Genomic DNA, 24,617 nt, shown 5'->3' with positions numbered 1-24,617 from the left:
TTTACTACTGATTTTATTAACAACAATAATTTTATACATACACTGACATTGAACTTGAACCTGTCAGATACTTGTTTGAGATTCTAGTTAACACAGAGTGGATTAATGTCACTCGAAAAGAATTAAGAACTTTCGGTGCGGACAAATGGTTAATAGACACTGTAAGGACTCCTCATATTTATTCATAGTTTACTTTTGTTCAAGTCTTAAGGGACCTAGGTTCATTTATCTCGACATTTTGTGTAACCTAGACATTTTCAAACTATATATATTTGTAGGTTATTGATGCAGTTGGAGTGATGTGGACATTGAATAAGCCAAATATTCTTTACTTGCCCGTAACAGTCAAGGTGATAAATCAGCGTGTCTTACAATGGCTGGGTGTTAAAGTTGATAGTAGTTAGTAGTATCTAACATAGCTTTTTCTGCAAAAAATGGCAGGGTGTTAAGGTTGCTTCAGAAACAAAGAATTGCATTCGCTGCCCCTATCTTAAGATGCACTATATGCCTGCTAATGGAAGCACTATTGATAAGGTAATCGGGTTTGGACAATGGTTATGAATTGTATATATTCAGTGTCACATGTTATGTGACATCCATTAATTTATGTTGCAGGTGTTTTGGACAATTGGTAATAAAGATGGTGATCATTGGTATGCTTTACTCTCTGATATAAAGAAAAGGAAAAATTATATATTAGATTCACTTAAGCCAAGAGCAGCTACAGAGCTTCGAGAGCGAAATGAATATGTGGAAGAGATTGTAAGTTTTTTCTTACTTAGCAGCTTTTTAAATTAGTAGATTAACTTGCAGCGCTCTTGAGACCATTATCATGTCAGGTCTACAATGTTGCAAATGTTCTCGCCAACCAACCTGGGTATGGACACCTTAGTCAGATGGTCTTGTTTACAACTACCAATTTCACTGTCCCTCAGCAAGACAATTTGTTAGTTTCCGACTACATTATTTTTTTTTTCCATAGCAAAATTTATTCACATCACTATACGATCTAATTTTATGTTCTTGCGCAGGCATGACTGTGGATTGTTTGTCATTAAGTTCTTAGAAGCTGTAACAACTGATGAGACTTTATTGAAAAACAAAAACCACTACAAGGTTTGAATTAAATTAATTCAATGTTACATCTTTTGTAACATTCTATATGAAATTGAAGCTAATCTATTTTTTTTCCCTAGGATATGGCTGCTTATCGAAAGTATATTATGCTTGAACTTTTAAAATGGGACAAGAATACAGTAACGGTAACATTTTGATGAGTGTACATATTTAATAGTCCTCATTTTAATTGACCTAGCCTCATAACACTATGGCACCCATTTAGACACTTTTCTTATGATTTGATTTTTATGCAGGTCTTCAAGTTAGGTTGAATTTCAATGTTGCGGTTGATGAATGTTAAAATAACAAATTCATGTCTTCATATGAGATGGCCGGAAGAAATTTGTCAAAGCTTTGTTATAGTTTCTCTAATTTTTGATGTCTTTAATGTTGCCAAGTTTTCCTCCTCATTTATGACTCGTTCATATGTTTGATGTCAACGTTTTAAAACTATGACTTGGTTGAAATATGACTTGGTTTTGGCCTTCTAGATGTGTCATATATGACTTCATTCCCAAACTAGTATTATGATTCCTTTGTATGTCCAATTAGAATGGCGCACTTTCGGTCTGTACGCTTTGTAAAAACTTGTCAAAGTTACGGTGACGGAATTCCTTGTTTGGTTTAGGGTTTTTTCTTTCTTCATGAACTTTGAGCTTCTCCGAAAAAAAACATAGATGAAATTTTATTTTACCCGTAGCGAGCGGCCTAATCAAAACCCTAAACCCTTTCTCGTTCCACTTTAAGGAGAATTTTATGCACTAGATACGTCTTTAGCTACTAGGTACGTTCCGAAATAGTCTTAGGTTCATTTTAAATATATTGTAGGTACGTCTTGTCTAAATAACCCATTTCCGATAACAAGGGAAAGGGTTTAGGGTTGGATTAGGCGGACCCGCGTTAGCGGTCCGCCTAATCCAACCCTAAACCCTTTCCCGTCCCGTTTTAGGGTACCCGCCTCTCGTTTAAACCATTTTACGTACTAGGTACGTTTCGAAATAGTCTTAGGTTCGTTTTACATATATTGTGGGTACGTTTCGTCTAAATAACCCATTCCCGATAACAAGGGAAAGGGTTTAGGGTTGGATTAGGCGGACCCGCGTTAGCGGTCCGCCTAATCCAACACTAAACCCTTTCCCGTCCCGTTTTAGGGTACCCGCCTCCCGTTTAAACCCTTTTACGTACTAGGTACGTTTCGAAATAGTCTTGGGTTCGTTTTACATATATTGTGGGTACGTTTCGTCTAAATAACCCATTCCCGATAACAAGGGAAAGGGTTTAGGGTTGGATTAGGCGGACCCGCGTTAGCGGTCCGCCTAATCCAACCATAAACCCTTTCCCGTCCCGTTTTAGGATACCCGCCTCCCGTTTAAACCCTTTTACGTACTAGGTACGTTTCGAAATAGTCTTGGGTTCGTTTTACATATATCGTGGGTACGTTTCGTCTAAATAACCCATTCCCGCTAACAAGGGAAAGGGTTTAGGGTTGATTAGGGGACCCGCGTTAGCGGTCCGCCTAATCCAACCCTAAACCCTTTCCCGTCCCGTTTTATGATACCCGGTCCCCTCGGAAAGGGTTCACCCTTCCCCTTTTATGGTTCAGTTTACGGTTCCCGTTTTGATAACAAGGGAAAGGGTTTAGGGTTGGATTAGGCGGACCCGCGTTAGCGGTCCGCCTAATCCAACCCTAAACCCTTTCCCGTCCCGTTTTAGGATACCCGGTCCCCTCGGAAAGGGTTCACCCTTCCCCTTTTAGGGTTCGGTTTTTACGGTTCCGTTTCGATAACAAAGGAAAGGGTTTAGGGTTGGATTAGGCGGACCCGCGTTAGCGGTCCGCCTAATCCAACCCTAAACCCTTTCCCGTCCCGTTTTAGGATACCCGGTCCCCTCGGAAAGGGGTTCACCCTTCCCCTTTTAGGGTTCAGTTTACGGTTCCCGTTTCGATAACAAGGGAAAGGGTTTAGGGTTGGATTAGGCGGACCCGCGTTAGCGCCCGCCTAATCCAACCCTAAACCCTTTCCCGTCCCGGTTTAGGATACCCGGTCCCCTCGGAAAGGGGTTCACCCTTCCCCTTTTAGGGTTCAGTTTACGGTTCCGTTTCGATAACAAGGGAAAGGGTTTAGGGTTGGATTAGGCGGACCCGCGTTAGCGGTCCGCCTAATCCAACCCTAAACCCTTTCCCGTCCCGTTTAGGATACCCGGTCCCCTCGGAAAGGGTTCACCCTTCCCCTTTTAGGGTTCGGTTTACGGTTCCGTTTCGATAACAAGGGAAAGGGTTTAGGGTTGGATTAGGCGGACCCGCGTTAGGGGTCCGCCTAATCCAACCCTAAACCCTTTCCCGTCCCGTTTTAGGGTACCCGCCTCTCGTTTAAACCATTTTACGTACTAGGTACGTTTCGAAATAGTCTTGGGTTCGTTTTACATATATTGTGGGTACGTTTCGTCTAAATAACCCATTTCCGATAACAAGGGAAAGGGTTTAGGGTTGGATTAGGCGGACCCGCGTTAGCGGTCCGCCTAATCCAACCCTAAACCCATTCCCGTCCCGTTTTAGGGTACCCGGTCCTCTCGGAAAGGGTTCACCCTTCCCCTTTTAGGGCTCAGTTTACGGTTCCCATTTCGATAACAAGGGAAAGGGTTTAGGGTTGGATTAGGCGGACCCGCGTTAGCGGTCCGCCTAATCCAACCCTAAACCCTTTCCCGTCCCGTTTTAGGATACCCGCCCCCGTTTAATCCCTTTTACGTACTAGGTACGTTTCATAATAGTCTTAGGTTCGTTTTACATATATTGTGGGTACGTTTCGTCTAAATAACCCATTTCCGATAACAAGGGAAAGGGTTTAGGGTTGGATTAGGCGGACCCGCTAACGCGGGTCCGCCTAATCCAACCCTAAACCCTTTCCCGTCCCGTTTTAGGGTACCCGCCTCCCGTTTAAACCCTTTTACGTACTAGGTACGTTTCGAAATAGTCCTGGGTTCGTTTTACATATATTGTGGGTACGTTTCGTCTAAATAACCCATTCCCGATAACAAGGGAAAGGGTTTAGGGTTGGATTAGGCGGACCCGCGTTAGCGGTCCGTCTAATCCAACCCTAAACCCTTTCCCGTCCCGTTTTAGGATACCGGTCCCCTCGGAAAGGGTTCACCCTTCCCCTTTTAGTGCTCGGTTTACGGTTCCGTTTCGATAACAAGGGAAAGGGTTTAGGGTTGGATTAGGCGGACCCGCGTTAGCGGTCCGCCTAATCCAACCCTAAACCCTTTGCCGTCCCGTTTTAGGGTACCCGCCTCTCGTTTAAACCATTTTACGTACTAGGTACGTTTCGAAATAGTCTTGGGTTCGTTTTACATATATTGTGGGTACGTTTCGTCTAAATAACCCATTCCCGATAACAAGGGAAAGGGTTTAGGGTTGGATTAGGCGGACCCGCGTTAGCGGGTCCGCCTAATCCAACCCTAAACCCTTTCCTTCCCGCTTTAGGGTACCCGCCTCTCGTTTAAACCATTTTACGTACTAGGTACGTTTCGAAATAGTCTTGGGTTCGTTTTACATATATTGTGGGTACGTTTCGTCTAAATAACCCATTCCCGATAACAAGGGAAAGGGTTTAGGGTTGGATTAGGCGGACCCGCGTTAGCGGTCCGCCTAATCCAACCCTAAACCCTTTCCCGTCCCGTTTTTGGATACCCGGTCCCCTCGGAAAGGGTTCACCCTTCCCCTTTTAGGGCTCAGTTTACGGTTCCCATTTCGATAACAAGGGAAAGGGTTTAGGGTTGGATTAGGCGGACCCGCGTTAGCGGTCCGCCTAATCCAACCCTAAACCCTTTCCCGTCCCGTTTTAGGATACCCGCCCCCGTTTAATCCCTTTTACGTACTAGGTACGTTTCAAAATAGTCTTAGGTTCGTTTTACATATATTGTGGGTACGTTTCGTCTAAATAACCCATTCCCGATAACAAGGGAAAGGGTTTAGGGTTGGATTAGGCGGACCCGCGTTAGCGGGTCCGCCTAATCCAACCCTAAACCCTTTCCCTTCCCGTTTTAGGGTACCCGCCTCTCGTTTAAACCATTTTACGTACTAGGTACGTTTCGAAATAGTCTTGGGTTCGTTTTACATATATTGTGGGTACGTTTCGTCTAAATAACCCATTCCCGATAACAAGGGAAAGGGTTTAGGGTTGGATTAGGCGGACCGCTAACGCGGGTCCGCCTAATCCAACCGTAAACCCTTTCCCGTCCCGTTTTAGGGTACCCGCCTCTCGTTTAAACCATTTTACGTACTAGGTACGTTTCGAAATAGTCTTGGGTTCGTTTTACATATATTGTGGGTACGTTTCGTCTAAATAACCCATTCCCGATAACAAGTAACGCGGGTCCGCCTAATCCAACCCTAAACCCTTTCCCGTCCCGTTTTAGGATACCCGCCCCCGTTTAATCCCTTTTACGTAGTAGGTACGTTTCAAAATAGTCTTAGGTTCGTTTTACATATATTGTGGGTACGTTTCGTCTAAATAACCCATTCCCGATAACAAGGGAAAGGGTTTAGGGTTTGATTAGGCGGACCCGCGTTAGCGGTCCGCCTAATCCAACCCTAAACCCTTTCCCGTCCCGTTTTAGGGTACCCGCCTCTCGTTTAAACCATTTTACGTACTAGGTACGTTTCGAAATAGTCTTGGGTTCGTTTTACATATATTGTGGGTACGTTTCGTCTAAATAACCCATTCCCGATAACAATGGAAAGGGTTTAGGGTTTGATTAGGCGGACCCGCGTTAGCGGTCCGCCTAATCCAACCCTAAACCCTTTCCCGTCCCGTTTAGGATACCCGGTCCCCTCGGAAAGGGTTCACCCTTGCCCTTTTAGGGTTCAGTTTACGGTTCCCGTTTCGATAACAAGGGAAAGGTTTTAGGGTTGGATTAGGCGGACCCGCGTTAGCGGTCCGCCTAATCCAACCCTAAACCCTTTCCCGTCCCGTTTTAGGGTACCCGCCTCCCGTTTAAACCCTTTTACGTACTAGGTACGTTTCGAAATAGTCTTGGGTTCGGGTTCGTTTTACATATATTGTGGGTACGTTTCGTCTAAATAACCCATTCCCGATAACAAGGGAAAGGGTTTAGGGTTGGATTAGGTGGACCCGCGTTAGCGGTCCGCCTAATCCAACCCTAAACCCTTTCCCGTCCCGTTTTAGGATACCCGGTCCCCTCGGAAAGGGTTCACCCTTGCCCTTTTAGGGCTCAGTTTACGGTTCCCGTTTCGATAACAAGGGAAAGGTTTTAGGGTTGGATTAGGCGGACCCGCGTTAGCGGTCCGCCTAATCCAACCCTAAACCCTTTCCCGTCCCGTTTTAGGGTACCCGCCTCCCGTTTAAACCCTTTTACGTACTAGGTACGTTTCGAAATAGTCTTGGGTTCGTTTTACATATATTGTGGGTACGTTTCGTCTAAATAACCCATTCCCGATAACAAGGGAAAGGGTTTAGGGTTGGATTAGGCGGACCCGCGTTAGCGGTCCGCCTAATCCAACACTAAACCCTTTCCCGTCCCGTTTTAGGGTACCCGCCTCCCGTTTAAACCCTTTTACGTACTAAGTACGTTTCGAAATAGTCTTGGGTTCGTTTTACATATATTGTGGGTACGTTTCGTCTAAATAACCCATTCCCGATAACAAGGGAAAGGGTTTAGGGTTGGATTAGGCGGACCCGCGTTAGCGGTCCGCCTAATCCAACCCTAAACCCTTTCACGTCCCGTTTTAGAGTACCCGCCTCCCGTTTAAACCCTTTTACGTACTAGGTACGTTTCGAAATAGTCCTGGGTTCGTTTTACATATATTGTGGGTACGTTTCGTCTAAATAACCCTTTCCCGATAACAAGGGAAAGGGTTTAGGGTTGGATTAGGCGGACCCGCGTTAGCGGTCCGCCTAATCCAACCCTAAACCCTTTCCCGTCCCGTTTTAGGATACCCGGTCCCCTCGGAAAGGGTTCACCCTTTCCCTTTTAGGGCTCAGTTTACGGTTCCCGTTTCGATAACAAGGGAAAGGGTTTAGGGTTGGATTAGGCGGACCCGCGTTAGCGGTCCGCCTAATCCAACCCTAAACCCTTTGCCGTCCCGTTTTAGGGTACCCGCCCCGTTTAATCCATTTTACGTACTAGGTACGTTTCCAAATAGTCTTGGGTTCGTTTTACATATATTGTGGGTACGTTTCGTCTAAATAACCCATTCCCGATAACAAGGGAAAGGGTTTAGGGTTGGATTAGGCGGACCCGCGTTAGCGGTCCGCCTAATCCAATCCTAAACCCTTTCCCGTCCCGTTTTAGGGTACCCGCCTCCCGTTTAAACCCTTTTACGTACTAAGTACGTTTCAAATAGTCTTGGGTTCGTTTTACATATATTGTGGGTACGTTTCGTCTAAATAACCCATTCCCGATAACAATGGAAAGGGTTTAGGGTTGGATTTGGCGGACCCGCGTTAGCGGTCCGCCTAATCCAACCCTAAACCCTTTCCGTCCCGTTTTGGATACCCGTCCCCTCGGAAAGGGTTCACCCTTCCCCTTTTAGGGCTCAGTTTACGGTTCCCATTTCGATAACAAGGGAAATGGTTTAGGGTTGGATTAGGCGGACCCGCGTTAGCGGTCCGCCTAATCCAACCCTAAACCCTTTCCCGTCCCGTTTAGGATACCCGCCCCCCGTTTAATCCCTTTTACGTACTAGGTACGTTTCAAAATAGTCTTAGGTTCGTTTTACATATATTGTGGGTATGTTTCGTCTAAATAACCCATTCCCGATAACAATGGAAAGGGTTTAGGGTTTGATTAGGCGGACCCGCGTTAGCGGTCCGCCTAATCCAACCCTAAACCCTTTCCCGTCCCGTTTTAGGGTACCCGCCTCCCGTTTAAACCCTTTTACGTACTAGGTACGTTTCAAAATAGTCTTAGGTTCGTTTTACATATATTGTGGGTACGTTTCGTCTAAATAACCCATTCCCGATAACAAGTAACGCGGGTCCGCCTAATCCAACCCTAAACCCTTTCCCGTCCCGTTTTAGGATACCCGCCCCCGTTTAATCCCTTTTACGTAGTAGGTACGTTTCAAAATAGTCTTAGGTTCGTTTTACATATATTGTGGGTACGTTTCGTCTAAATAACCCATTCCCGATAACAAGGGAAAGGGTTTAGGGTTGGATTAGGCGGACCCGCGTTAGCGGTCCGCCTAATCCAACCCTAAACCCTTTCACGTCCCGTTTTAGGGTACCCGCCTCCCGTTTAAACCCTTTTACGTACTAGGTACGTTTCGAAATAGTCTTGGGTTCGTTTTACATATATTGTGGGTACGTTTCGTCTAAATAACCCTTTCCCGATAACAAGGGAAAGGGTTTAGGGACAGATTAGGCGGACCCGCGTTAGCGGTCCGCCTAATCCAACCCTAAACCCTTTCCCGTCCCGTTTTAGGATACCCGGTCCCCTCGGAAAGGGTTCACCCTTCCCCTTTTAGGGCTCAGTTTACGGTTCCCGTTTCGATAACAAGGGAAAGGGTTTAGGGTTGGATTAGGCGGACCCGCGTTAGCGGTCCGCCTAATCCAACCCTAAACCCTTTGCCGTCCCGTTTTAGGGTACCCGCCCCCGTTTAATCCATTTTACGTACTAGGTACGTTTCGAAATAGTCTTGGGTTCGTTTTACATATATTGTGGGTACGTTTCGTCTAAATAACCCATTCCCGATAACAAGGGAAAGGGTTTAGGGTTGGATTAGGCGGACCCGCGTTAGCGGTCCGCCTAATCCAACCCTAAAACCTTTCCCGTCCCGTTTTAGGGTACCCGCCTCCCGTTTAAACCCTTTTACGTACTAAGTACGTTTCGAAATAGTCTTGGGTTCGTTTTACATATATTGTGGGTACGTTTCGTCTAAATAACCCATTCCCGATAACAAGGGAAAGGGTTTAGGGTTGGATTTGGCGGACCCGCGTTAGCGGTCCGCCTAATCCAACCCTAAACCCTTTCCCGTCCCGTTTTTGGATACCCGGTCCCCTCGGAAAGGGTTCACCCTTCCCCTTTTAGGGCTCAGTTTACGGTTCCCATTTCGATAACAAGGGAAATGGTTTAGGGTTGGATTAGGCGGACCCGCGTTAGCGGTCCGCCTAATCCAACCCTAAACCCTTTCCCGTCCCGTTTTAGGATACCCGCCCCCGTTTAATCCCTTTTACGTACTAGGTACGTTTCAAAATAGTCTTAGGTTCGTTTTACATATATTGTGGGTATGTTTCGTCTAAATAACCCATTCCCGATAACAAGGGAAAGGGTTTAGGGTTGGATTAGGCGGACCCGCGTTAGCGGTCCGCCTAATCCAACCCTAAACCCTTTTCCGTCCCGTTTTAGGGTACCCGCCTCCCGTTTAAACCCTTTTACGTACTAGGTACGTTTCAAAATAGTCTTAGGTTCGTTTTACATATATTGTGGGTACGTTTCGTCTAAATAACCCATTCCCGATAACAAGGGAAAGGGTTTAGGGTTGGATTAGGCGGACCCGTCCGCCTAATCCAACCCTAAACCCTTTCCCGTCCGGTTTTAGGGTACCCGCCTCCCGTTTAAACCCTTTTACGTTCTAGGTACGTTTCGAAATAGTCTTGGGTTCGTTTTACATATATTGTGGGTACGTTTCGTCTAAATAAACCCTTTTGTAAAACAGTGTGCATGTGGACATGTGCTGCACGCCTTTGCCTCACTCCTAATTGCCAAGTGCTCTTATCGCCTCAGCGTGCCAAGCACTTTTTTAAAACTAAGAGAATGGCTGGAAAACTAAGCTCAAAATAGGACTAATAGCTACAAAGGCTACCGATTGCCATCTAGTCCACTTTTATAAAATTCATAAAGTCATACTCTAAACCCGTAAGTAGACCTCTCTCACTAGCACTGGTACTTGGGGTATATTGTGTCTTAACCCAGTAAGTAGACCCGTAAAGAACAAACACTAAATAATACCGTCAACTTAGGGTGCAACCTTGCAGGATGGAAATTGAAAATCACAAGGAAAAACATTTGAGTTTTTGAAGAAATTAGTTGGAGAAGAATGCTTAAAGCTTGCATTCAATTAACAGAAAAATGCTGAACACCCACATTTTCAACTCAAAAGCTGGCATCTTAGGCAATGGAATAATTTATCCACCGAAAATGAGAATAATGATTCAAATTGAAACGTAACTAATAGACGTGACAACACACGCCAACAGCTAACATTTACAAAATACAATATCCATTCAAATCAAAGCTTCCTCCTACATTTGGACAGTAACAAAATATAATATCAAGGTCCCTAAACAAGACAAACTAACTCAGAAGCTGGCATCGTAGGCAATGGAACAATTTATCCACCGAAAATGAGAATACTAATTCAAATTCAAACATAACTAATAGAGGTCAAAACATACGCCAACAGCTAACATCAACAAAATACAATATCCATTGTAGTCGCCTTACTTTATTACACACCTTCTCGCTACAATTGATGCGCATCCCAATCCAAAATGTTTCATTGACAATACCTACATCATCAAATCATGTAAAATATCATTAATACTTTGTATATATGCCCTCTTCCACTAATATGTAAATTTAAAAAAAAACAAGCAAATAAAGTACCTGATTATGATTATGAGATTACTTGTTAGGAAGTTGACTCGGGCAATTTCTACTATCATGGCGTGCCATTTCTCCACAAGCACGAAATTTTCTAAGAGGCTTAGCATGCTCCTCCATTGCCTTTTCTTTTTCAGAAGTCATCCTTCTACCAGACCCCTTATTTTTTGCTTGATTTGGAGGAAGAATATGAGCTTTAGTAGGGATTTTAGACCCAAGAAGCGTCTCGATTTGAGTTTTCTTGCTTTTTGACTTCCCACCACTACTTGAAATCAACAACTTCTCATTAAAACTCTGAAGCAATTCGAGTAACTCTTTCTCCTTCTCCTCATCATCCTCCACAAGTGACACTGCAACTGCGTGAACACCCCCGACCATAATTCACCGATAGTGTTTTGTCTTGTGTCAATTGACGCACAATCGCCTTCTAAGGACGTCCCTACAACATTAAAGAGAGGACGAAATGTTGCATAATTGCTCCACCTCGGCAATAGATATTCAGAAGGTATTTCATCAAACCCCTTATTATGCAACACCCATACACAATGTCTACAAAGTATCCCAAATCTCTGAAACCTCTTGCATGAACACACTAAAGTTTTCCCATCGACATCGACTTCATAGACTTTCTTGCTCTCACGATCCATAACAAATAAACGCTCCACGTCCCTTTCTTTCGTGCTTTTGTTGGCCTCATTACAAGAGTAGCATGCACCTTTCAACTCTTCTTGAAAATCATAAAACACAGGTGGTGTGTAAAATTCAGCACATTTCTTTTCTATAGAAAGGGGAGTTGATAATATAGGAGAGGAGTTTTTAGAATTAGCAGTTAATTTAGAATGCTTCCAGCGTTGAGCATCCATTGCTGACTGAAAGCGCATCCAAAACTGAACAAGTGATAGGTTGGGGTTGGTGAAGTTGCCGAAGAAACTATTCTCTGATTCTGACCTTGAAGTTGTCCTTAGAAGCCCACCCATATAAGTGTCCCGAAAATATGCAGGAATCCATAATTTGCGATCCTCAAACATGGATTTCAGCCACTCATTTCCAGACAAATCATGTTTTTCCATAATTGAACATCAGCTCGACTCAAATTCAGTTGGCTCAATATCTTCATTCCAAACAATAGAACTTATTTCTTTTAGAAAGTCTGTGTCTTTGTAAATGGTTGAACCAACTTTGTCAGGCAATTTTTTCATGATATGCCACATACAGAATCTGTGTGTTGTGTTGCCTGAAAACACATTTTTAACCCCCGCTTTAATACCCAGACATTGGTCAGTAATCAAAGTAGTAGGATAACACCCACCCATTGCCTTCATAAAATTGTCAAAAAGCCAGGTAAAAGACTCTTCATTCTCCCGCATTATCAAACCAGCCGCAAAAGTGACACATTTTTTATGGTTGTCAACCCCCGTAAAAGGACAAAACACCATACGGTATTCATTAAAATCGAATGTGGTGTCAAAAGACACAGAATCACCAAAGAGTGCGTAGTTCTTAATTGCAATTGGATCAGCCCAGAAAACCTTAGTGAGTCTTTTGTTGTCATCAACATCAAAATCAAAGTAAAATGAGGGACACCTAGCTCTTTTTTGCATGAAGCCCTCTATCAGCATTTCCGCATCATATTCTTTGATGTATTTCTTTACATCCCTTGAAAAATTCTTAAAATCTTCTAAGGAAGCCCCTACGTTTTTATATCCCCTAACGTACTCTTTAAACATTCGAAATGTCTTCACAGGCCCCTGGTTAACACGTGAGTTATCCATTATCATTTTCTTATGCACAAGGTTGAGCTTCCTAAATGACTTTAAGTGAATCATTGTGGCTGGAGTTACCATTGCATGTGAGTGCACCTCGATAAATTCATACACCTCATACTCACCAAATAGAAGTCTCTTAAACTTAATCTTGGCAGGACACCCAACTCTTGTTATTGCCCTCCTCCTTTTTTGCCCACCATGCTGCCTATTACCTTCTTTGTTACACACACAGCTCTTATGTGTAGTAACTCCTTGAATGATTTTACTTGAATCCAATCTCGGACTAAAGCCACAAGCTTTGGCATATGCGTTGTAGAAATCCAACCCTTGCTCCAAATTCTCAAATTTCATTCCAACAAATGGTTTAAGCTCTTCTGAACAATGAGGCACTCCGTGAATCTCACTAGTAGCAACAACTTCCGGGCTATCTGGAAGACTCAAATTAACAACAATTACTTATAAACTGTCGTCTTGCTTCACACTAACAAAATGCAATAAATAAAACTAAATGATTTACCTGGCACATCATTCACTAATGGCACATCAATCACTAATAATTGATCTGGACAATTAGTAAGCAATAATATATCTTCTTCTGGATTTGTTGAAATATCCATGTCATTAGTATCACCAACTATAGCTGCAAAAACAACGAATGGCCAAATGAGCACTTATTCGCTAATAATTTTGAAAAATGATGATTGTCCTAGCTCGAACTAATGTAATTCAACAGCTAAAATTGTCACAAGGGAAAGGTTATTAGGAAAAGTAACGAGGGAAAGTGTACGAAACAACAAAATTGCCAACATTGTCATACAAACAGGCAAACACCTAAATTTAACAATCAATCAAATAATCAATTGTTCAATTAACACAGCAAAAAAATTAAAATTGTTCAATTAACCCTTTCCCGTCCCGTTTTAGGATACCCGCCCCCCGTTTAATCCCTTTTACGTACTAGGTACGTTTCGAAATAGCAGCATCTCTAGCTGTTGGAGCCACTCTAAACACAGTGGTTTTACCTCAGATGGGACAGGTAACATTATGTCATTGCATGCACTGTCGATTATACAAATATCATCTAGTTAGCTGGTAAAGTCCTTAAATCCCATACTTATAACATAAGTATCCCCAAGTACTACCAACAAGATCAAAATTACCATTTTAGCTCCATTTACTAAAAAAAAAAATTTGCTTTTTCCGGGTTATAGCTCTTTATGTTCTCATTGGATCATCCTGTAACAACCTCGGATATGCTAGATTGTTATTCACCGAATCTTTGGTTTCGAGATATCTCCGAGATTGACCGATGTAATCGAGGTCAAGCAAAGCAATGTTTCTGGCACGAGACGATATGCTCCAGATCCGGATCAAAGATCTTAAAAAAGCTGCTGAGAATGAGGTATTCAGAGTGATGTAACTCCACCTTTGAATTGTGGAAACCATAAACCTCATAATTTGATTTTGTTGCCTTTTACGTACTAGGTACATTTCGAAATAGTCTTAGGTACGTTTTACATATATTGTGGGTACGTTTCGTCTAAATAACCCATTACCCATTCCCGCTCAAAATATTTTAAGACTTAAGATTAAGTCTGTAACCACTAACCCAAAATTGATCCATACCCAAATGGGCATGTACCCAAATTGACAGGGTAACATCAAACATGCAATGATCCTTCACCCGTATTGACATTAACCTAATGAGACTCATAAGAAAAATGGTTGCAAGAATTGCAGTCACCTGACTCGATGCGACAGTTTGAAGTCTATGAACTAAATTAAGTTTAAGGTACATCTGCTGTGACTCTATTTACATTAACAAGATTACAAGAACAAAGGTTCAGGGAAACTAAATACTGAGAAAAAGGCAGAAGATATGATGAGCACTGTTTAATCAGAACAAATTGTCGAAACACAAAGTTTATACAGCTAAACATGGGATTTCCATTGGTAAACTAAAACGAGAGAGAAAGAAAAAACACTAATCTAATTTAAATGAGAAAAATGGTTTACTATTAAAAGGGATTATTAAAGTCAAATATGGGATATGTCATGTCCAAATGCTTAGTTCAAAACGGAAAAGCTTCAATTTAAAGGAAATAAACAATGAGAAAACCACCTCAAACACAAGCTCCCCAAATCGACGACAGTATAATCACTAGAAACAGAGCTACAACCCAATAAAGCGTTGAACTTTAACCCAAAAGTGCAGCATTACTTAGTTACCCATCCCTGAGCTTATCCTATCATTACTCGATTTTCCTGAACTAAACTTCCAGACCGCATAAATAAATACATAAATAATACTCACTCCGTCTCGGTCAATGGTAAATAAGCTTAAAAAAATAAACTACCTAACACAATTTTCTAGTTCAATACTCACTCCGTCTCAATCCTTTGTTCGCCTAATTAAAATATCAGTTTATACAGCTATGATGAGCACTGTTTAATCAGAACAAATTGTCGAAACACAAAGTTTATACAGCTAAACATGGTTAAGTTTAAGCAATCTAGACGGGCTAAGAAGACTATAAGCACCGTAACTACCACAACAATGAGGATGAATAACATCGGATTCTCATTATCCATCTCAGCTAAAACTCTACAGAATAAATTAACATCACAAGGTAATAAAAGAGGGCCTTCATCATTATACCCATATTGTTCGGTTTTGACTGTAATAATAACCAACTTATCATGAACCCAGTTCTTACACACAACCAAACAAAAAAAAGAAGATCTCTTTTTCAGATTTTATGAACCAAATTTGCAGCCATCTCTTTTTAATATAAAATGCAGAATCAATGCAAAAAGAGTGAAAGAATTCGTACCATCTACCATTTGGGAATCATCTTCATCATTTACGGTTTCAGTTATTGAGGCATGTTCTTGAGTACAAACATCTGCAATTAAAATCACAATAGTATCTTAGTAAGTGCATCTAAAAATCTGCAATTAAAATGTTAATCGCACAACAAAATGAAGAATTTGTACCTGAAGTTGAAGAACAATTGGTTGAGACTGTTACCATCTTTAAAGAATTTAACCCAATTGAAACCCTAAAAAAACGATTTGAATTTTTCGGTTATTACAAACCCTAATTTATCAAACAATTTGAAATTTCTTCATAAAATTAACCTCATAAACTACTCTACAATCCATATATGTGCATTGATCTAAAATACCAAATCAATTAAATGTAAAATTTTCGATTAAATTATTTTATGAAAAAATAACAGTAATTGAAGCTAACCTTGTTTGATGAATTAATGATGAGCTGAATGTTGTAAATCTAGAAGCTTGTTTCGTAGAGGATAGTGATGGTAGAAACTAGTTTACCAAGAAGAGAATCGCGAGAGGTTGAAGAAGAGAACCATGGAAGTCTGTTTCTTGTTTTGTGGAAGAAGATGGAAGCGCGTAAGAAAAGATAACGAAAGTGTATAATGGGTTGGTTCGTGCAGTTCGTACCGTAAGTTAGTTCGCACGGGATCCCGCCCCTATATATATATATATATATATATATATATATATATATATATATATATATATATATATATATATATATATATATATATATTTCATCATAGTTATTCTGCTAATTACATATTACTATCATTCCCTAGTTATTCTATTTAGCATTGTTTCTAATATTTATGTTTTTATCATCATTTAGCATTATCTTAATTCTCAATTATTCATTTAGTTACAATTCTATTATTATCATGTTTACTATATCATATGCTATTAGTTTAGTTTTCAATATGTGTGAGTAGTCTATTTTGTCTAAGGATTAGGGGAGTCATGCATATGTAGTACTTGTAAATATTGAATTAGGATGCTATAATATCGTTTAATAGTTTCTATCACATGCTTGTTTTATTTGCTAGTTTTGATAATTGATCATTATCTTAGATTAAATTTGTTTGTTCACTTTTAAAAGTTGAGAGACACGAAATTGAATTAGACTAAGCATGCTTTAGTAGACCGATCTAGTAATAGCCAGAGCTCTCTAGAACCCTTTCTTTGGTTGACAATAAGGTCGAGAGGTGGTTGTCATTAGACCTAAAAAATTATCGTTATTATCAATTCCTAGTTTGACATGAGCATTTACATAATTGCATGTGTGACCCGACTCCCCTAGACTCTTTTATCATTATTAATTATACAACATTTTATCACAAGTTTACCAACCAAACCAAACAAATAATCGTAACCGACCTTGATAGAATTCTATTCATAGCATTTCACTACGCAACTCTCGTCTCCTTGTTTTCGACCCCTACTTACTACATTCATTTGTTAGCCAAGTTTAGGGTATTTTTGTTAGGTGGGCGATAGCCTATCACTTGCCACTTAATATAATAAGAATCAACATCTTCTTGTGGCACACGCATATCAAAGTGATTAGTCACTTGTTCAACTCGATCCTGTAAATCTTGACTAACTAGGTTAGTCTGACATGGGGTGGGAGTAACATTAGCACAAGAAGAATTCACATCAGTCATAAAAGCACGTATCATGTTTTCAGTAGACATTGTTGAGTTATCATGACAATTCAAAGCATCGTTGGCACAAGAAAAATCCACATCACACATAAAAGCACGTATCGTATCCTCGGTAGATTTAGATGGATTTCATTGAAGGGGGACAACATCATTTTGCATGATTACTGTATCAGTCGTAAGAGCATGAATCATATCATCAGTAGTCATATGTGAGTTATCATGACAATTCAAAACATCAAATTAAATGGGTTGGGGTTGTATAGGGAGTGAATTGTATCGCTCCCATTCTTCGGTGTCATGAGCCAAATACTGAAAAAGTTCCCACTTTTCCTCATAGCTCAACCTATTAATGAACTTTCCCCAACTCAAGAACTCACATGACCAAGAGTTTCCTTATTCAAACCATTATAAATTACATGACAAAGCTCCCATGTTTGATAAGGATGACGACATCTTATAACATATTCATGGAGCCTATTGCAATATTTATAAAATAGTTCATGCTCATATTGGGGAAAATATTTAGTAGCTATGTATCAATCATGTAAACTAATACAAAACAAACTAACTAAAACTCTCTACACTAATACATAAAAATTAACTATTGCCTTCCCCGGCAACGATGCCAAAATTTGGTGAGCCGAAGTCGTATGCTCCCAAAGATCATATTTATAACACTTAAAACCTTAAACTAAATAATAGTATAGGGTAACAAGAATTGATTCACAGAGAAGACAATGCAACTTAATTGTGTAATAAGTACAGAGTATAAGTAACAATAATATGTAGAGGGTTATGATTGATTTAACTAACTAATTAACTAGTAAGAAATGCAAGTAATGAAGATGGGTGAATTCAGATAGCTAAAGGTCTTGGGTCAACAAACATCCACTATCAACAAACCAATTGATCGTCGATTGTCTTTAATTAAATTACTCTCAAGTACTCTATTGTGGAAATACGAGTTTCCTTCTTCCTCTTGAGTTTTGTCAACTCGTAACGCGATATTAGAAGACCCTCATTATTGAATAATCTAAGCCAAGCGTTTAGATTTAATCCAACAACAGCATTAACAATCCAAGTAAGCAATAAAGATAACGATCTTTAACACACGCGGTTAACGATTCGAATTATATGTTTAGTCTCTTTGTCCTAATAACGATGAAACGCATACAAATTATTAGGGTAAAGTTTGCCACTTTAGTCTAGATTAATTGAACAATTACGGATTAAATATCTTAATTTGCAATAGATTAAAGTAAACAATTACTAATTGATCATATTAGTAAAAGGGAACGATAATCATAAAAATACGAGCAAGTGACATAAACAATACTTGAGTAGTAAAAGAGAGAAAGAACAATCTCACAATTAGTTAGTCAATAGCTTCAATTTGTCGATCCAAAAAAGTGGGGATTAGTTCCTCATAATTATTTAAGCAAAAGCAATTAGGGTTCTAAGAGTTCTTCACCAAATTACAAAGTATGAATGATAATATGAATGATAAAAACTAAGTAAAACAAATAGGTCTTTTATTAAAACCAAGCAACGAAACACGAAAAAGTAAAGTTCCCATCTTCAGCTCTTGGACGGCTAGCCCAAGGTCATGCGGCTCGCCTATAGGGTGGGCTACTCTCCTACCCTGCTCTTCGTGAATCTGATCAGCGCATGCTCTCCCATGGCTCGCCCATTGCTCGCCTATACTCCATACACGCTTCTTGGGCTTCTTCTTTAGGATAATCACCCAAGCTTCATCTTATCTTCTCTTGTTCAATTGATCAAACTCCAACACTCCATATCTCCCATGGAATCAATATACTAAACCCGTATTTTATCCAACATAAGACAATCCTCCAACATCACAACATAAAGACAATAACCGATCCAATTCACCAATTCAATACTCCAAACTAGCCTAAATCGACATCCCTAACACCTACAAATCACACTACATCACTTAGCGTAACGTTTCTACTCCTTCTGATTTTTAATATTGAAGACACCTCAAAATGTCTATTAGCCTTCTGAACACCCGATGATGAGGCCCTTATTTAATTCGGAATGAATCTTACAGGAATTTGATAGAAGGTTATCTATGCTCAAAATTATCCTAAAACACAACCATTTTATATCCCGGTCCACTTCAACACCTTAGTGCATTCTTAACCCACTCAATTGATTAAGGGAGTAATATTTTATATTGACGGCACGAAGCCGTAAATATTAGTGAGAAACTATACATTTTTATTAGGGTAGAGCAAAAAATCCAATGATCCGAACTGATCCAATATCCGATATCCGATCCACATCCAATCCGAAGTAATGGATATCTGATCCGAAAAGCGGTTCGGATCGGATACCCGTATCCAAAAAATCGGATATCGGATCAGATACGGATATCATCTTTAAAAAATTCGGATATCCGATATCCGAAAATAATCGGATCGGATATCAAATATCCGATCAGATATCCGATATCCGTTAATATCTGATCCGTATCCGAGATCTGATATGTAAATAACACACACTCTGAGGCTGAGCTAGTATTAAACAAATCACAAAAATCTCTAATTAACCCACATTCCCGAACCTTCTTATTCATTTTCCTCATATTTTCAAAAACCTAATCTAATTCATTTCTCACTGCCTCCTCTTGTCTCACCTCTCTCAAATCTACCTCACCAGCTCAAATCCTATCCTAATTTCTTTTTTTTTTTTTTTCCGATTTCATCTTCTTCATCTCCATTCTTGATTCTCCACCGCCATCTACTTCTACTTGATAGCAGGTATAATTCGATTTCTGTACTTTTAAATCTCGTATTCAATTTTTCTGAGTTTAAGTTGTAGATCTAACTTGTTATGCCTTGGTTTCTTAAAATGATGAACGAAATAGAGTAGTATCTTAGTCTAGACCGTGTTGCTTACTGTAGTGAAATCATTTAATCTTTTGATGCTGTTTTTTCTGTTTGACCTTGTACTACTACTTTTTTAATCTGATGATTTGACGTCTTAACTGTTAATTTTTGCAAGATTATATGGCGTCCTCTTCTAGTAACGCTAGTGTAAACGTTCCAAATAACGGATCGCTGCCCTCCATTAATGAGGATATTGAGATGGGTGAAGCTAATGTTGAAGCTAATGAACCAAAGGGAAGAGGTACAAAAAGGGTTAGGGATGATGAACCACGTCAAAAAGGTAAAAAACGTTTTGAACAATGGAATCATTTCGAACCTTTTAAAATAGGCGAGGTTGAAAGAGTTCAATGTAATTATTGTACAACAAACGTAAGTGGTGGTTCTAAGAGTGGTACCACTGCCATAAAAAATCACCTACTTAGATGTCCTAAGTACCCTCCTAATGTTGATAGAAAACAAAAACTTATTTCTTTGCAAAGTGACTTGACTGGTGGGGATGGTGGGGATAGTCGGGGTACTAGTGTTGGCAACAATAGTATTAAAAGTTTGGTTGAGAAGAGAGGTAAGCTTGAGTTGTGGAAATTCAATCAAGCTGATACTAGAGTTGCTTTGTGTAAAATGATAATAATGGATGAGAAACCATTTAGAACCGTTGAACATGATGGTTTTCGATTGTTCTGTTCTGTTGCTTGTCCTCATTTTATGATACCCTCTCGTTGGATGATTGCTAAAGATATTTTTAATATGTACTTGGAGGAAAAGAGCAAGCTCAAAACTTACTTTAACAAGTTGTCTTCTCGTATATGCCTAACCACTGACACTTGGACGTCTTGTCAAAATTTGAGTTATATGTGTCTCACGGCTCACTTTATTGATCAAAACTGGAAATTGCATAAAAAGGTCATTAACTTTTGTCCTATTGTTGGTCACACTGGTGAGATAATTGGCAAATCAATTGAAAACTGTTTGATTGAGTGGGGATTACTACTAAAGTGCTTATCTTGTGATGGATAATGCTAGTGCAAATGATGTGGGAGTTGAGTACTTGAAGGGCAGACTTCAGTCATGGAATAGTGCTGTTTTAGATGCAGAATTTCTACAAATGAGGTGTGTTTCTCATATACTTAGTCTAACGGTGAAGGAGGGTTTGAAAGATAGTGATGATTTAATGTTGAGGATATGTAATGCTGTCAGGTTTGTGAGGTCTTCCCCTGCCAAATTAATGAAGTTTAATGTTTGCGTGAAAAAAGAACAAATTAGGTCAAGTCGTCATCTTTGTTTGGATGTTGAAACTAGGTGGAACTCCACCTATTTGATGTTGGATAGTGATTTAATCTATCGTAAAGCTTTCTTGAAACTTCAAACTTCTGACGGTGGTAAATTTGTAACTGAGATGAATAAGAATCTAGGTGTCCCAGATGAATTTGATTGGGAATCTGTTTCTTCTCTCTTACCTTTTCTTAAAATCTTTTACAATGCTACCTTGAGACTTTCCGGCTCGTTATACATTACCTCAAATGTCTACTTGCAAGAGATTGTTGGTATTGGTATGATGATTGATAAGAAATGTGAGAGTAGGGATGTTGGTGTGAAATTAATGGCTTCCTAATGAAGACAAAACATGCCAAGTATTGGCGAGAATCGACAAGGTGAACATATTGTCAGTATATTGCCGTGGTTCTTGATCCTAGACGGAAAATTGATTATGTTAATTGGGCAATTAATCAAAGAATTTGACAGTGATAATTCTCTGATTTTGCGTTCTAAAGTTATGAAAACTTTAACTTCTTTGTATGATCATTACAAGGGCTCTCAACCCACACAAGTGCGTACTCCACCGGCGAAGTAGAAGTGTGTCCCGATAAGTGTGAGAACATGGATGATTGGCAAGATGTGGTGGAGTCACAATTTGAGAGAGACGTAAGTAAATCCGAAGTTACTAATGATAAGAAAAGTGTTATGGACAAGTATTTAGAGGATGTTAGAGAAGTGAATTCTAGGAAATTTAATGTCCTTGACTGGTGGAAAAGACATGAGGAGATTTATCCTGTTGTTGCTTTGATGGCTAGGGATGTTCTAGCAATTCCGTATCGACGGTTTGCTTCGAATCGCATTTTGTACTTGGTGGTAGGATCCTTGACCCATTTCGGAGCTCTCTCTCTCCAAGGATGGTGGAAGTATTAGTGTGCGCACAAGACCGGTTACTACACACATGGTCCGCTCCTAGTCAAGAGAGTACATTGAAGAGGTTGAGAAGTTTGATAAAAGTATGTACTTCTACTATTTTCACTTATATTGTTATTATACTTATATTTTCACTTATATCGTCACTTATATTGTCTCATAGCTGAAGAGTACATTCTGATTTTTTATTGATTCACTAAGGCTCTTTATTCTTCTTAATTTTTAGAGCTGGCAGAGGTTCAAGACGAGGACTTGACTTGCGAAGAGTACTATTGAAGTGTCGCATAAGCCATACATGGTAGTGGTAGTTTCATGTCAATGGCGCCATGGCGGTGACTTGCTTCATTTTCTTGTAATGTACGAGGACTTTTGTATTTGGTGGACTATTATGCTCGGAATGTTATGTATATGGATATTTATCTTTGTATTTGGCGAACTATTACGCTAGTTTTCTTTGTTTTGTAGCGGATTTATGTTATTGTAATGTATTTCGAATGAAATTAATATTATGTGAAGTGGTTTAGAGCTTTAGATGCCAATTTTGACAATATATCTAAACGGATCAGATCTTGGATATAGGATAATTGATCCGAAATTTCCGGATAGTAAAATTCGGATATCCGATCAATTCGGATCAGATCATGGATAATGAAATTTTGGATTTTCGGATCGGATATCCGAACCGAAGTATGGTTTCGGATCAGGTATCTGATCCATACTCTGCCCTGATTTTTATACTTAAGACGACATTTAATCGGGCCAAATAATAAGTAAGTAAAACATAGAGGCAATCAACCTTTTTATGCGTTGGCCCAAGTTAATTATACCATATGGCCCCTCCTGTTAAATCATAAAAGCCCAACTTATGACAAGAGTTAGATAAAGTTCAGTGATCGGAATTGGCATCTGGCAAAATAAGAAATTGGGTTTTAATTCAAAAACTAACATGTTGGTATGCGGATAAAGTATGGTATGCATAAGAAGTGGCGGAGGCCATATCGAATATTGGAGAATGACAATTAAAAATCAAAGAGAATAAAAAGCCAGCTAAAACAAGGAATTATGGTACGAGTTCATGAATTACGGATGGACTTGCATAGGACAACTCTATCTTACAGAAACTCCACTTCTTGTCAAACACTTCATCTTAACTAGTATAAATACTCCCCTCTACAACCTTATTTATTTAAACACAGAAAATCTACATAAAAATACTATTTCATACAAAATACTACCTTCCCAAAATACCTTCACATACATACATCCATCCTATTTTGAGCATAAAGACGCCCTAAAGTCAGTTCGAGTAAAATAATTCTCGAAACGCCGTACCCAGGTTGGCCTGGGGGTGTCATATCTACTCTTTACTTCTCATATTATCGTAATTTAGCTTCGTTGTTTGTAAATAATTTGTATAAAATTGTTTTAAAAGCGTTTTCTTTTGTTTAAATCGTCAGATGTATAATATTAAAAATAAATAGTAGAGGCCGTCAGTTTGATGGGCGGTCTGGGTGCCTAACACCTTCCCTGACCGTACCTTTACCCCCGAATCCGCAATCTTTGGTTTAGATCGGAGTGACAAATCAGTCCCCATTGCAAGGATCAAAAGGGGCCTTTTTCGTTAAAATTATTTTTGTATGTTTTTTGTAAAACCAACTGGCCACTCCTATTATTAATTAATTTAAAAATTGAGATTTCTCACAGGATCTTACAGTGGCGACTCCGCTGGGGACTTTCTAAGAGGGTAAGACTTGATATTTAATTGTAATAATATATATTTGACGTCGAGTTTACCGGAACTAACGTGTTAAACAATGTCGGAACTCATATTGAATTATTTGCAGGGGCTTCTTTTGTGTAATAGAAACGTGATTATCATTACTTATTCCCTTGTCTCTATTTATTTCTAATTTGTGCCTTGATTTGGATATATATATATATATATATATATATATATATATATAGAGGCGGGATCTCGTGGGTTTGGTTCTTACGGTGAGTTGTGAGTTTGAAAATCTCAACCATTGATTTAAGGGAAACCAACGCCTGAGATTGAAACTAAAAAGAAAAAAAAAAGCCTGACATCGATATTGTCTCTCTTCCTCATAATTCTATCTTCATTCTCCCTCCACCTCCAAAACCAAAAAAAACCCCAGATTTGGGTAAAAAAAAAACGATTAAAAAATAAAAAATACCTAGAATTTTGGGCAAAATTAGTATATTAGCAATGATATCTCCTGCAATTTCACGAATTCTACCATTAAATTCAACAATATCGTCAATTTTTGATGGACAAAGGATGCGTATGTGAGACTTAACGGCATTAATGGTTTTGTGCGGGTTGGACAAAGGATGGGTGTTTTAAAAGTTATCAGCATTTCCGAACAATGCATGTTGATCACCTCTTAAATGCTGTAAGTCTCCCAATTCTGTTTTTTAAATTATGCCTCGCCTCCTCTTGTAAGACTGTATTTTGGTAGAGCAGAGAGTGTTGGTTTTTGGAG

The 24,617-nt window shown here is 39.7% G+C and overlaps 2 protein-coding genes and 1 long non-coding RNA gene across 3 annotated transcripts; all 3 read right to left on the bottom strand.

The window, feature by feature from the left end:
- Positions 1 to 10,761: 10,761 nt before the first annotated feature.
- On the bottom strand, positions 10,762 to 11,810 carry LOC141629672 (protein FAR1-RELATED SEQUENCE 5-like). The gene is made up of 2 exons (XM_074442644.1): positions 11,159 to 11,810; positions 10,762 to 11,096 (listed from the first exon to the last, which is right to left on the bottom strand). The coding sequence occupies exons 1-2, from the start codon at positions 11,808 to 11,810 to the stop codon at positions 10,762 to 10,764; spliced, it is 987 nt and encodes a 328-aa protein (XP_074298745.1).
- A 9-nt stretch (positions 11,811 to 11,819) lies between these two features.
- Positions 11,820 to 17,044, bottom strand: LOC141629671 (protein FAR1-RELATED SEQUENCE 5-like). The gene is made up of 2 exons (XM_074442643.1): positions 16,969 to 17,044; positions 11,820 to 12,934 (listed from the first exon to the last, which is right to left on the bottom strand). The coding sequence occupies exons 1-2, from the start codon at positions 17,042 to 17,044 to the stop codon at positions 11,820 to 11,822; spliced, it is 1,191 nt and encodes a 396-aa protein (XP_074298744.1).
- LOC141626759 (uncharacterized) lies at positions 13,072 to 15,874 on the bottom strand. The gene is made up of 4 exons (XR_012536343.1): positions 15,763 to 15,874; positions 15,504 to 15,568; positions 15,341 to 15,412; positions 13,072 to 13,146 (listed from the first exon to the last, which is right to left on the bottom strand). It is a non-coding gene; the product is annotated as an uncharacterized LOC141626759 (long non-coding RNA).
- Positions 17,045 to 24,617: the final 7,573 nt, after the last annotated feature.

The sequence above is a fragment of the Silene latifolia genome, chromosome Y (genome assembly GCF_048544455.1).
Source record: "Silene latifolia isolate original U9 population chromosome Y, ASM4854445v1, whole genome shotgun sequence".
NCBI classification, from domain to species: Eukaryota; Viridiplantae; Streptophyta; class Magnoliopsida; order Caryophyllales; family Caryophyllaceae; genus Silene; species Silene latifolia.
Note: the sequence above shows the minus strand (reverse complement) of the source record. Positions and strands in the feature narration are given on the sequence as shown.